The following is a 13,354-nucleotide window of genomic DNA, read 5'->3' as shown; positions in this document are numbered from 1 at the left end:
ATTAAAAATAAAATTTGTTTTGTTTTTGGCTTATTCTCATACAGGATGTTGTGTAAAATCTGTGAAGGTGCTTTTAGCATTTCAAGATGGCTGCTGGGTAGTAGGCATTTACTCATACATTATGACAATTAAATTAGATTATGACAAGTAAACCTTTAGGGTAGGGGTCAACAACCTTCTTAAGCCCATGGATCTCATTTCAGAAGTGGAGACACTATTGTAGGCATATCCACTTCACTCTGGAGAAAACCAGATGCACCCACACAAGCCTACCCAGGCAACGTTCCCTCTCCTCAAAGCACAAAACCACCCACACAAAACCAACCAGGCAACATGCCCTGCTCTCAAAACTAAACTCCATACAAACACCCCCAGGCAACACAGCACATCCACCCACCTCACGAAATTGAAACAGGCAATAATGCCTGCTATCACCCTCCCTATCTACCCTGATGCTTCTCTGCGCCCTGAAGCTTACCAGTTTGCCACTATTCCCCACTTCCCATTTTCTGAAAATCAACAAACAGGCAGCTTAGCTGAGTAGGCTTAAAAGCAAAGTACCAGCTCTAGCTGCCTACAATTTCTTTCCTATGTTAAGAATGTATCTGGGCCCACATGGACCCAGAAGCATCCCAGGCGAAAAAAATATTGAAACGACTGTTGCTGGAAGCTACAGCTGCTTCCAAATGCTTTCAATTGCCTGCCCTCAAACCAGAAAACTCAGTAAGGGCTGAGGGCATTGAGGGCACCAGATGAGGTTTTCATAGGAGCAGCAGGGTTCCCACATGCACCACACTGACAACTCCAGCATTAGGGCAAAGTTATCAGGATGAGTCAATGGTTCTAGGCCTTTCCTCGCTCAGTCACAAAATGATTGAACGATTCCTCCCCCAGGAAAACAAAAGGTGGCTAGGAAACATGAAGTATGTTTTCTACACTGCAGTAAAGCTGGAATCTAATTTGGTTTCGTTTATTTTGTTTTACCCATGTTGCCCTTCTGTTAAAAAAGAAAAATAAGAAGAAGAAAAGAACAGATTGTGAAGCCTAGGCTAAGAAACAAGAATAGTCGTGGCAATTTCTTTTTCCTGCTGCAAAGGACTTGTGTCTCCCACATGTTTTGGGGCCAGGTTCAATACTCTTTTACACTCTTATTCCGTGGAGAGTTATGTTCACAAGAGGAAGGAAGGTGCACACCATTGCTCTGGAGTGTATTTTTCTTCTCTTGTAGGGCAAGACAGTCATGCTGAGAATTAGGCACCACACTTCCTCTTGTGAGCAGCTTTCAAGGAATGAGGCGTTTGCAGTGATTCTAGCCTGCTGGGTTTAAGTCCTGGTGCCTGGGACAGTGACTAAGGCCTCTTCATCCCTTACCCATAAGGAAAGATTCCTCAAGTGAAATTCAGCCATGTTAGGGTGTACTTGGTGATAGCAAGCTCTGCCATGTGGCAGGGTGGCATAACCTGTTTCAGGTGGCACCATGAGTGGGGGGATAGATGAAGGCAGGAACTGGTGTCTAAATGTTGCACAATACTTTTTAAAGTGTTGGCCAAAGCCTGGGAGAGGGGGCGCCCCTCGCTTCAGGCAGAAACATGCCAGCACCAAATTTTCTGAGGTAAATTTGGCGAGGTCCTGGAAGGCCTTTTGGAATTTGAAATTTGCTATATTGCCTTGTTGAGATGCTTCTTCTTATGTAGTACATGGGATTAGTGTGAGGAACATCAAACTCATCTGCTTTTTTAAAAATAGAAACCCTGGGAATACAGTAGTATTAACGGATTAGTATTGTGTGCCTTAAATGTGTTTAACTTTGGTTACTCAACAGGCAGCTGCTTTAGCCGCCGCCACAGGTGAATCTAGAGAGTTCAGTGAAGTTGGTGGTGTCGGCGGGTTCTCGGAGAGCTCTTCAGTGACGTCAAAGCTGAGTTCAAAGAGTGCTAAAGAGAGGAGGAACAGGCGGAAAAAGAGGAAGCAGAGAGAACAATCCGAAGGAGACGAAAAAGATGAGGATGAATTTCACAAATCTGAATCGGAGGACAGCATCCGAAGGAAGGGCTTCCGATTCTCTATTGAAGGGAACCGACTGACTTATGAGAAAAGGTTCTCTTCCCCACACCAGGTAGGGAGAAAGTATCCTGGCCTGTGTGTACCAACTAATATCGGGCCAGGTGGAAATTGCTCAGCCTTCCTCATGTATGTATATTAAGGGGGATTTTGACCCCAAAGGTCCAATGATTCTTTCCAGTCTTTGGTGCCATGGAATTATGGATCTGCTGGACATGTTTTTGAGCTATTTTTAAGGAAAATCAGCAAAAACGACACTGCCAATATGGTGTTGTTGTTTTTTAACTTTATTTGCATTAGCCAACGGCCATAGCAACATAAAACAAGCAATATATACAATTAAAAGGACAACAATGGGTAAAAAGGACAATCAGATGACCAAGATTATCGTTCAGATAGTGGCCCTTAATCTCATTGCACCCTCGATAAACTGGGCAACCTTTGCTGTTGTCTGATCATTTTGATCTGATAAAAGAAAGAACAATGTGGCCGCAGATGGGCGGCCTGGGATGGTAAGTAAGAGGGGGTGATGATCTCATTCCTCAGATCTTTATAAAGGGGACAGGACAGGAGAACTTGAGCCACTGTTTCCAAATTACTATCTCCACAGGGGCAGAGTCGTTTCTCAGTTGGAATCTTTTGGTATCTGCCCTCAAGTACGGCAGAGGGCATCACATCCAATCTGGCCAGTGTGAAAGCACATCTGTATTTTGGGATAGTTAATTTATACAAATATGGTGTCAGGGAATCAAATTGAGAAGGGGGGGAGGCATACCAAGGACAGAGTTTCTTTATAATGGCCAGATTGCTCTGTTGCTCTAAGTCCTTCAGACGCTGTCCAATTAGCCTTTTTGCCGATATGGGTTGTCATTTGACATTTCCACCCAGACACTGCTTCTGACTGCAGTATTCCTGGTATTTCTGGGAAATTCCGGATGTATGGCAACCCTATTTCAGCAAGACACTCCCTTCCTGAGTGTACCCACTTCATCCTCCTCACAACCTTTGCTGCTGTCCCATTCACTGACTTTTCCCTCTGGGCTTAATCGTGCCCAGAGAACGAGGCATGCAGATGACCACCCATCTAGTGCTTGCTCGCTCTGAGAGGGTGAGGAAACAAGGCAGCAATAGCAAAGAGCAGGAGCATCAGTGGCAGAGGGCTCCAGCGGTCAACAGTGACCCCTTTGCTGAGGCAAGGGCTTTAGCGGGTGAGCAGCACTGCCAGTCACTGACACCATCCTGGGAGAAAGCCATGGTTAGCTGGGATTTTGTCCATTCATTGTTTCCCTTCTAAAGAATGGAGGATGATGAGAAACAGTTCCACTAGGCGGAGACGTTCACTGTAATCAAGTAGAACTGCCTAATAAATATTCATTTAATAATTTCCTGTGTTAACATTGATACAGATTGCTCAGGTGCTCTGGGGCAAGTCCGTAAAAAGCACCTGTGTTTCAATAATTCCTCTGCAAGTCAGTGGAGGGAGGGAAAGAGTTTTTCAACACAATCATTTCATTGGTAATAATTTCTAGGTAATTGGGTTTGGTGATTACATGTGGTGATTTTAATGGTAGCCTGTTGATGCAGCTACAATGGTTCTTTTGATTTTCCTACAATTTATTTTCAATTTTTTTAATTTTTTGGATAATGTTATCTGTAAGGTTAATGATTATGATTCCTTCCTCCCTTCTTTCTGTGATGTTCCTAGTGTGGTTTCCATGATATTTAAGTGATGTTTCTTTTTGGGTATTTTACAACCGCTTTGTAATATGAATTGTTATTTTCTTCTTAATCATGTTCCAGTGGCATCTTACAATGTTGTAAACATAGGATGTCAATGTACATGTCGAACATTGGCATTTCACTATGCTTACGATGTCTTGGTCTTGCACACGGCTTACAGGAATTTCTGATTTGGGATTGCTTCCTGATTTTCCCTCACAGTCTCTGCTGAGCATCCGTGGCTCCTTGTTCTCCCCAAGGCGCAGCAGCAAAGCGAGCCTTTTCAGCTTCAGAGGCCGAGCAAAGGACATCGGGTCGGAGAACGACTTTGCCGACGACGAGCACAGCACCTTCGAAGACAACGAGAGCAGAAGGGATTCTCTCTTTGTCCCTCACAGACATAGTGAGAGGCGCAACAGTAACATCAGCCAGGCCAGTCGATCATCCAGGATGGTACCTGTGCTTCCAGCAAACGGGAAGATGCACAGCACCGTGGACTGCAATGGGGTGGTCTCCTTAGTTGGTGGGCCTCCAGGTCTGATGTCACCCACCGGGCAGCTTCTGCCTGAGGTAATAACAGATAAAGCAGCCACCGATTTGAAACTTCCTTCGGCCAAGGAACTTCATTCATTTCTGTGGAATGAAGTTTGCTTGGACAATTGCAATGCGCCCTATGTGGGGGGCAAGCAGTGGCAGAGCTTCATGCTCTGGCACTGGGGGGGAGTGGAGAGCAGGCATGTCCTGGGGCATGGCATGCTGCCTGCGGCGGGTGGCCCCCAGCGTGGGCGGGGGAGCAGCCACGATGGCACCCCACCAGGATCACGCTGCCGGGGTGGTGCGCTCCCCCCGCACTCCTCTTCCTCCACCAGTGGGGGCAAGGTGGGGCTGCCCGGCGGTACCATTGGGAGTGCAAATGTGTCTCTGCAGCTCCCACCTTGCCACCACCCTTCCAGGAGGGCAGTAGTGTAGCACTTTTCCACCACAATGGTTGCCCCTGCTGGATAGCATCAATGGGACTTACCGCCAAGTAATATTTATGACTTGCAACCTAAAGGACATTTGGGTATCTTCATCTTCAGTTTGTGGGTATTCTTACGGGACCAAAGAGATGAGAACTGTTAACATTCCTAAGTATTTTGTTTTCAGGGCACCACTACAGAAACAGAACTAAGAAAAAGACGCTCCAGTTCTTACCATATGTCTATGGATTTTCTGTCTGATCCTACTGCAAGACAAAGAGCAATGAGTATAGCCAGCATACTTACCAACACAATGGAAGGTATGTAGAATCTTTCCAAAATCCAGTGGACGAAAACTGAGATTACCATTTAGAAAACAAATAACAAAATGTCCGCTTACAGTTATCTGCTTCTGTTTGGCTGCCTGTTATGTTCTATGCATCTACAACCATCATTTTACTCTTCTGGTAGTTATAAACCATTATGTTATGGCCACTGACTTTTGTTCCCACAGCCATTCTAAATCTAGGAGGGGAGAAGCTCTTGTTTTACCAATTTTAGTAAATGTAAGTACAGTTATAATACACAAATTATGATTGACAAACATGGTGCAACAGGATATTCCTGTGGGCCAGAGCCACTGAGCTGCTAAGTCTGCTGAGCAAAGTTGAGCAGTGTTGAGTCACATTGATTTCAGCAACAGAGTTGCAATACAATCCTATGCATGCCTACTCAGAAATAAGCCACACTTTGTTCAGTAGGTAAATATGTGTAAGGTAGCAGCCTTAAGGGCAGACAAGTGTCAAAGACTCAACTCCCTCATTCCTACCAAGGAGATTTCCTAGGTATGCTCTCTAGGTTAAATATCATATTGATAGCTAGGTGCCCAGTTTCTGGGCAATTTGATATTTGTATCTAGGAATCTGAGGGTGGCATCTAGGAGTTTCAAATATTTTTCAGCTTCTTCTTAGGCACTGCCAATTGTTTAGACAGCTAAAGCTTTGTCCTGGTGATATTGAGAGCTGAGGAAGTAAAGGAGGATTTTAATTGGCTCATTTGAAATATCACATCAAACCATGGTTTCTGCTTAGCATAGTTAGGTACCCACACCATAGTTTGAGCTTCCAGACACACAACAGGGAACAATGGTTTAGAGTGCTTTCATCTCCCACATATTCACTCCCATCTCCATGGGACAGCAGCCTCTTGAGACTGCAGTGACCCTATCTGGGATTTGTCTGTGGCTTGTGGATTCAGATATAACAGCAACCCAGTAAACCCAAACTGTGGTTTGCAAACCAGCATACAGCTTTGGTTTGATATCCTGGTTTGGTGAAGGTTAAACTGGGCTCAGAATGCCAACACCTTAATGAATCATATCACAAAACACACATTGCAGGAAAAAAAATCTGTACCACATAATTATGAGTTTAATATATAAAGTGGATAATTTCTTTTTTATGCATTCTCTTTTCTCTCTTCTAGAACTTGAGGAGTCCAGACAGAAATGCCCTCCCTGCTGGTACAAATTTGCTAACATGTGCTTAATCTGGGATTGCTGGCCACCGTGGTTAAAAATAAAGCATGTTGTTAATCTGGTAGTGATGGATCCATTTGTTGACCTTGCTATCACCATCTGCATTGTTTTGAACACCTTGTTTATGGCCATGGAGCATTATCCAATGACTCCTCAGTTTAACCATGTGCTGTCTGTTGGAAATTTGGTAAGTCCTTCATAGTATAATAAGTAACAGAAAGCCAAAAAAAAAAAAAAAAGCCAATTTATTTCACTTGGTTTACTCTGTTGGACTTAGTTAGATATCACCCACTGAAATAATTACGAAATTGCTTGGGTTGGATTGGGTCTGGATTAAGAGCCTAACTACAAATTACTTTAAATTTGCTGCTTGAAGTGGTGTCAGCAGTTTTGAAAAAGTAAAACCAAGCACCAGAACTTGTATGAGAAAAAAGATTGGGCCTGTATGAGGATTTAAGCCTGATCAAGTGGTTCACTTCTGGTGGGTTGTTTTTTTCCTTCATAAGACAATTTTTTTTTTTTTTTTGATGCTGTAGCTCTTCATCTCTGCTTGGCAAACATTTGATGAATGCGATCATTGTTATCTGAGGTGGATGACAAATAATGTTTTTTTTGTGTAGGTGTTTACTGGCATCTTCACAGCAGAAATGTTTCTCAAGATAATAGCTATGGATCCTTATTACTATTTCCAAGAAGGCTGGAATATTTTTGATGGCATCATTGTCAGCCTGAGTTTGATGGAGCTGGGTCTTGCAAATGTGGAAGGGTTATCGGTCCTAAGATCCTTCAGGCTGGTAAGTACATCAGTGAGGTTTCAAAACAACTTTTGATCATATTATATATACATATTCATAATTTGATCAGTGTACAACAGGGCAGGCCCACCACATATGGAAATACCTGCCCCACTCTTGACAACCACCCTAACCTACAATCATTTTGGCAGAAAGTTTTTGAACAATATTTTGCTGTAGTACTGGATATTATTCCAGTGGACCGAGGCTCAGTTCTGTTATCCATTTCCCCTGGAACCATGCAGAATATAAATTACGAATGTACATACTATACATTTTACTACTCGTGCATGATTTTTTTGAAAATTCGCTCAGGAACAAATCAGCAGGTAATAGTGTAATATTCTAATAGTGCACCCCCAAGCATGTTTGCTTAGAAGTTTAAGTGTTACTCATTCCAAAGTAAGTGTATATAAGATTGCAGCCTACAGCTATTAATCATTCAAGTCACTGAGACCTATCTGCTTTGTTCCCTTAATGCAAGAGGAGTAAAAAAAAAATCACTGGCCAGAAATCAACTAAGCAGTTCTGCTAGTGGGAGACAGCACAGGAGCTTATGCTAGCACAATGGGGCTTCCCTTCCTCTCTTTTCACTGCATGCCCCTTGTGCCCTCCCCCCCCCCAATATTTTTTGGGCTCTGATGCACCCGAGAACCTCCAGAACATAGCACTGGAGCAGAAGAGAGTGGTCCTTCTGTCAGGCAAACAACAATGCTTATACTGATCAAATGTTTGTTTCAGCACAAAATTCAATTCTTCCCATTGCGTCTAATGTTTTCCATATTAGAAACTGGCTTTTAAAGAAATTCAGCATCCTAATTCTGCTACTAGGAAAATGTGCTCTGCTAATCAGATTTAGTCACTAGGAGAAGTCTTGCATATTTGTAAGCCGAAATTACTTAATCTGCAATGCAAGTATTCGATTAAATATTTTAGGCTCAATTACCTATGAATAAAAAAATATACACTGTCAGCTTTCATCAACCTACTTCCTCCAGAAGACAGCTCTAATATTAATTGAAATGTAAAGATAATGAATACTAATAGTGATGCCTGCTTACTCTTACTTTTCAGCTTCGAGTTTTCAAATTAGCCAAATCTTGGCCAACATTAAATATGTTGATAAAGATTATTGGCAACTCAGTGGGTGCTTTAGGAAATCTGACCTTGGTGTTGGCCATCATAGTCTTCATTTTCGCTGTGGTTGGCATGCAGTTGTTTGGCAAAAGCTACAAGGAATGTGTCTGCAAGATCTCGAACGACTGTGAACTTCCACGCTGGCACATGAATGACTTTTTCCATTCTTTCTTGATTGTATTCCGAGTACTTTGTGGAGAATGGATAGAAACTATGTGGGATTGTATGGAAGTTGCCGGACAAACAATGTGCCTTACTGTCTTCATGATGGTCATGGTAATTGGAAATCTAGTGGTATGTATCCAACAAATATATATTGTGTCTGCAACGCAAGATTCAGTGTGTAGAACAAATAACACACAGGCTGTAGCAGGTTTCACCTGACCTCAGCTCTTATTGGTTATAGCTCACAAAGACTGACATGGCATAAGGCAGGAATCCAGGCATCAGGCAGTCCACCTGTTGGCTGATAGCACCATCCAAACTTGAGTGTATGGATGACGTTGCAAGGCTTCTATGGAATCTGGGTCCACCAAGGTGCAAACCTATACAGTGTTTCCAATGTGCAACCCAAGAGTGTGGCATCTGGGCCAACTCCCTGAGTTGGGTTTGGGCTGAGGCCCGAAGACGCCTTAAGAGGTTCCCCCCAGTGGGGAAAAGGATGCCATCCCCATTTACCTCTGCTATGGATGCAGCCCAATGCCTCCAGGATACAGTGGTACCTCTGGATGCGAACGGGATCCGTTCTGGACCCCCGTTCACATCCTGAAGCGAACGCACCCCGTGTCTGCGTGGATCGCGATTCGCCGCTTCCGTGCACGCGTGTGATGTCATTTTGAGCATTTGCGCACGCGCAAGCGGCAAAACCCGGAAGTAACGTGTTCCGTTACTTCCGGGTCGCCGCAGAGCGCAACCCAAAAATGCTCAACCTGAAGCTACTTCAACCCGAGGTATGACTGTATATGAATTACTGTGGTGGTTAAAAGAAATAGCTAAATAAAATGTGCCCCCAGGAAAGGATCAATCTGAAATGCATCAGGCCTGAAATAAATCTTTCCTCAAGCCCCTGGTATTCCTTTCCCTGTTTCCTTTCCAGTGCCCGTAATAAGAAGCTGCAACAAGCGTGTAGAAAAAAAAGGGGGATGAATGCTGCAGAAACTTAGAAATGTGTGTGCAAAAAAGAATGAAGAGAGCAGCGGTGAACAAACTCTTTCCCCTCCTAATTCTCAGTTTGAGATGCCTTGTTAGTTTCACCTCAACAATGAAGAGGCTTCTCCATACAAAAGCTTTCTACCGCACGTCCAGTACATGTTCTTTCCGCACGAAGAAGGAGGCCTTAGGTCATGTTTTGCAAATCTGAAACTTCATCTTCAGGTAGTAGACCCTAGGACACCTTCAGCTTAGAGCAGGAGTAGGGAACATGGGCTACAACTTCCATCATGCTGTCTGGGGCTGACGGGAGTTGGAATCGAACAGCAGCTAGACTCGGAAGCATGACGTAAGGATGGCTTGGCAGTATAATAATTAGGATACAAAATTGTTACACCCAGAAAGGAATCATTGTCATTTAAATTGTGCAATATATGTAGAACCTCTTGTCGTCTTTTTGCCTTAATAGGTTTTGAACCTGTTTCTAGCCTTACTGCTGAGCTCTTTCAGTTCAGACAATCTTGCTGCTACTGATGACGACAATGAAATGAACAATCTCCAGATCGCTGTGGCAAGGATTCAGAGGGGAGTCGATTATGTGAAAAGAAAAGCATATGAATTTGTCCAAAAGGCCTTTGTGAGGAAACAGAAAGCTTTGGATGAAATCAAACCACTCGAAGATCTGAACAACAAGAAAGACAGCTGCATTTCTAACCATACCATAGTAGATATTGGCAAGGACTTTAACTATCTGAAAGATGGCAATGGAACCACCAGCGGCATCGGCAGCAGTGTGGAGAAATACATAATTGACGAAAGCGATTACATGTCGTTCATAAACAACCCAAGCGTAACTGTGACCGTGCCCATTGCGGTTGGAGAATCAGATTTCGAAAATCTGAACACCGAGGAGTTTAGCAGTGAGTCAGATTTGGAAGAAAGCAAAGAGGTACGTTTAGTTTTAATACACAACACTATATTGCTTCAAAATGCAGTCCTTTTAAATACATGAGGTTCCCATTTGAAAACATGGCATTTTAGTGTTTTACCACCAGTGTGAACAAGTGATATACCTTGATATTTCATGTTTCCAAATGCAAAGGTAGAAGACAGTGATTTTTATTAACACAGTTGTTCGTTATGGCAGTTGAAATACTCTAACTCCTTCTTTGAAGATTAATATTAACTTCATATGTTTAATATTCCCCACTTTTTTATTGTATCAAACCTACATAATAAATGAGAATCAGTGATAGTTTTGTAGCCTTGTAATTAAATTCCTTTATTCGCAGTACAATTTCAAAGGGCATATGGGGAAGATTGCCCACAGTTAATCATCTAATTTATCTAAGACCTCTACCTCACTGAGTTCTTGGTGTCAACTTGACCTGCCCTAGAATTCTAAGCTGAAAGAAGACAGGATATTTAGTACAAATATCTATGCTTTGGGAAAAACCATTTTTGGATATACGGTATACATAATAATTTGTTAAGTTAGCTTTAGCCTCCCTCAAACTGTGAACAACACACACTGGATCCTAGAATGTGTTGGGGAATTTCCCCACCTACAGTAAATGCCTGAGATGTAGACATTTTGGGTCAGGAGGATAACCCCCCAGCCACCCATTCCCTCAGTATAGATTTTCTAGCACTTTCCTCAATAATATTTGGGATTGAGCAATGGCAGGTAGAATTCTGGGTGGCATGGACTAGTCTCATATTTTATTTTAGTTTTGAAAAAACTAGGTTAGCCTTCAGCAACATGGCATCCTCCAGATGTTTTGGTGAAACTGATCTAGAGAATTATTTGGGGAATTGTGCTCATTGTCTGCCTGGCTGTTATATTTGGAACTGGGGGTATCCCCTCTGCACAAAGATAAAATTAGTGACCCATGGATGCAGAGGGAAGGAAGGATTTTTTTCACATGTGATATGCTTCTTGCATTACGTTATTGGAGCTGTTGATTTTTAAGCACTTCTGTGTTTAGGGTTGTCTGGTCCCCAGCAGCACAAAACCTGAAATGTTAGACAGGGCATTGTGGGGAACTCAAACCATTATTTTGCTAAAATATTTTACTATTCATACACAATGTCAGGACACTCAGGACAGATTACAGCAAACTCTAAATTACAACCGTGCCGCAGTCTAGGCCAACTACCCATTACAGTGGTACCTCGCAAGACAAATGCCTCGTTAGACGAAAAACTCGCAAGACGAAAGAGTTTTTCGTTTTTTGAGTTGCTTCGCAAGACGAATTTCCCTATGGGCTTGCTTCGCAAGACGAAAACGTCTTGAGAGTTTGTTTCCTTTTTCTTAAAACCGTTAATACCCAGGGTGCATTGCTTGAAGAGGTGCAGTTCCGTGCTTCGCAAGACAAAAAATTCGCAAGACAAAAAAACTCGCAGAACGAATTAATTTCGTCTTGCGAGGTACCACTGTATGTGGGACTTCCATTGTTATAATTCCATTATTCCCCATTTTCCCCCTTTCTTATAAAATAGCCATAGCCCGGCCCAGGCAAATCTGGGCTGAGGAGCTGAGGGGGTGATGTTTGACACTTTGCTCACATACCTCAAACCCTATCCAAATAATAAGAGCATAGCTGCTAGTAGCCACAGAGAGGAAAAATTGTGGTCATCACAACTGTACCTAGTAATAGGGGAATAATTTCCTGTGCCAGCACAATCTGCTCAAGCTGCATGGAATTTGTATGCTTGCGTACCTCAAAACCCTTTAGCTGCCACCTACTTTCAGACAATTAACACCCAGGGCAAAAACCTGGAACCCTATCTGTTGTATGCTTTCCGTATGTGGCCCAGTGTAGCCTGGTTTGATTGGTGGAGCAAAACAGTGAGTTTGACTGGTGAATAGGTCTGCCTTAGGAAAAGCTGGTTGGGAAAGAAGATGGCCCCACTCATTCTGTGACCTCGTTCACGCAAAATGATAAAGTATAGTTACTGGAATTGAGCAGCTCGATACACAATCTAGTGCACATGGCTCAATCACTCCCACTTTGTTTCTCCCCTAAAGCTCTGGCTTGTCATTACATTTGAATTGGGATTGTGCTTGTTGCTCTATAGTTAGTTATGATCAGCAAGCTAACAACAAACCATGGCTTCATTTGGGCTTGTTAGGAAGAAACAGCCCACAATCATAGTCCATTCATAATGACAAGCCAAGGCTTCATGGCTTGCTGGGAGCAATCAGGAGCAATCAAGCAGTGTGGCACCAGCACAAAGTTTTATCTAAATAAGCTGTTTGTCCATGGTTTATTGGTCTTCGGACCTATGAATAACAAAAAGAAGTGTTGCTTTCCACAGTGTCATTTAAGGTGATTTTTAAAAAAATTGAATTCTAGGCATCCAGATGAGTTATAATGTATTTGTTCAGATTAAGAAATTTTAGAAGACATTTATTTATTAACTTTGGTAAAACTATGTCATAGTTTTGTTAAATGAAAACAGGAGGGTTCCATTCCAAAGGTACTTGTGAATGTTCCAGCCTTGTGTGTGACCTTGAAACTAATTTCAGGTTTGTGATTTGAAAATCCAGTCCAGCAAGTCAATGCAGCTTCTGCAGGAATCTCCTCTGTTTTAGGATCCAGCTTCTAATTTACCTCTGTACATTGCAATCAAATTCTACCAACATTTAACAGTGCATGATTTTGAGGGACATTTTTATTAAGGCAATGAATACACCTTTCTCCCTGTGTTATTTTAGATGACGTGCAATTAATACCTGTAAGCCAAGTCATACGTAATAATAATCCAAAATCAAAAGCGGAGATACTGTTTTATAAACTTCATGTCCTACCATTCTTACTTCTCGCAGGATTAAAATCAAGCTGGATCATTCAGGAATGCAGCTCTGGTGCTTTTTGTTTTTACCAAGCAGAGCAACGAGCAGCATCAATTTTACACAGGTTACTTAAGCAAGTTGTTCTACCTCTATATATGATCACCTTTTAACTGGATATGGATTGGCTTGCATGCTACTC

The 13,354-nt window shown here is 42.6% G+C and overlaps 1 protein-coding gene across 1 annotated transcript in view; it reads left to right on the top strand.

The window, feature by feature from the left end:
- Positions 1–13,354, top strand: part of SCN2A (sodium voltage-gated channel alpha subunit 2) — a 96,420-nt gene that overhangs the window by 57,803 nt on the left and 25,263 nt on the right. The window contains 7 exon segments of the mRNA XM_083577617.1: positions 1,823–2,116; positions 4,003–4,350; positions 4,927–5,059; positions 6,225–6,463; positions 6,897–7,070; positions 8,145–8,501; positions 9,826–10,305. Of these exon segments, the coding sequence (XP_083433743.1) occupies positions 1,823–2,116; positions 4,003–4,350; positions 4,927–5,059; positions 6,225–6,463; positions 6,897–7,070; positions 8,145–8,501; positions 9,826–10,305 (2,025 nt within the window).

Source organism: Podarcis filfolensis (genome assembly GCF_964270895.1).
Source record: "Podarcis filfolensis genome assembly, chromosome: 1".
NCBI classification, from domain to species: domain Eukaryota; kingdom Metazoa; phylum Chordata; class Lepidosauria; order Squamata; family Lacertidae; genus Podarcis; species Podarcis filfolensis.
This window is presented reverse-complemented; position numbering and strand designations above follow the sequence as displayed.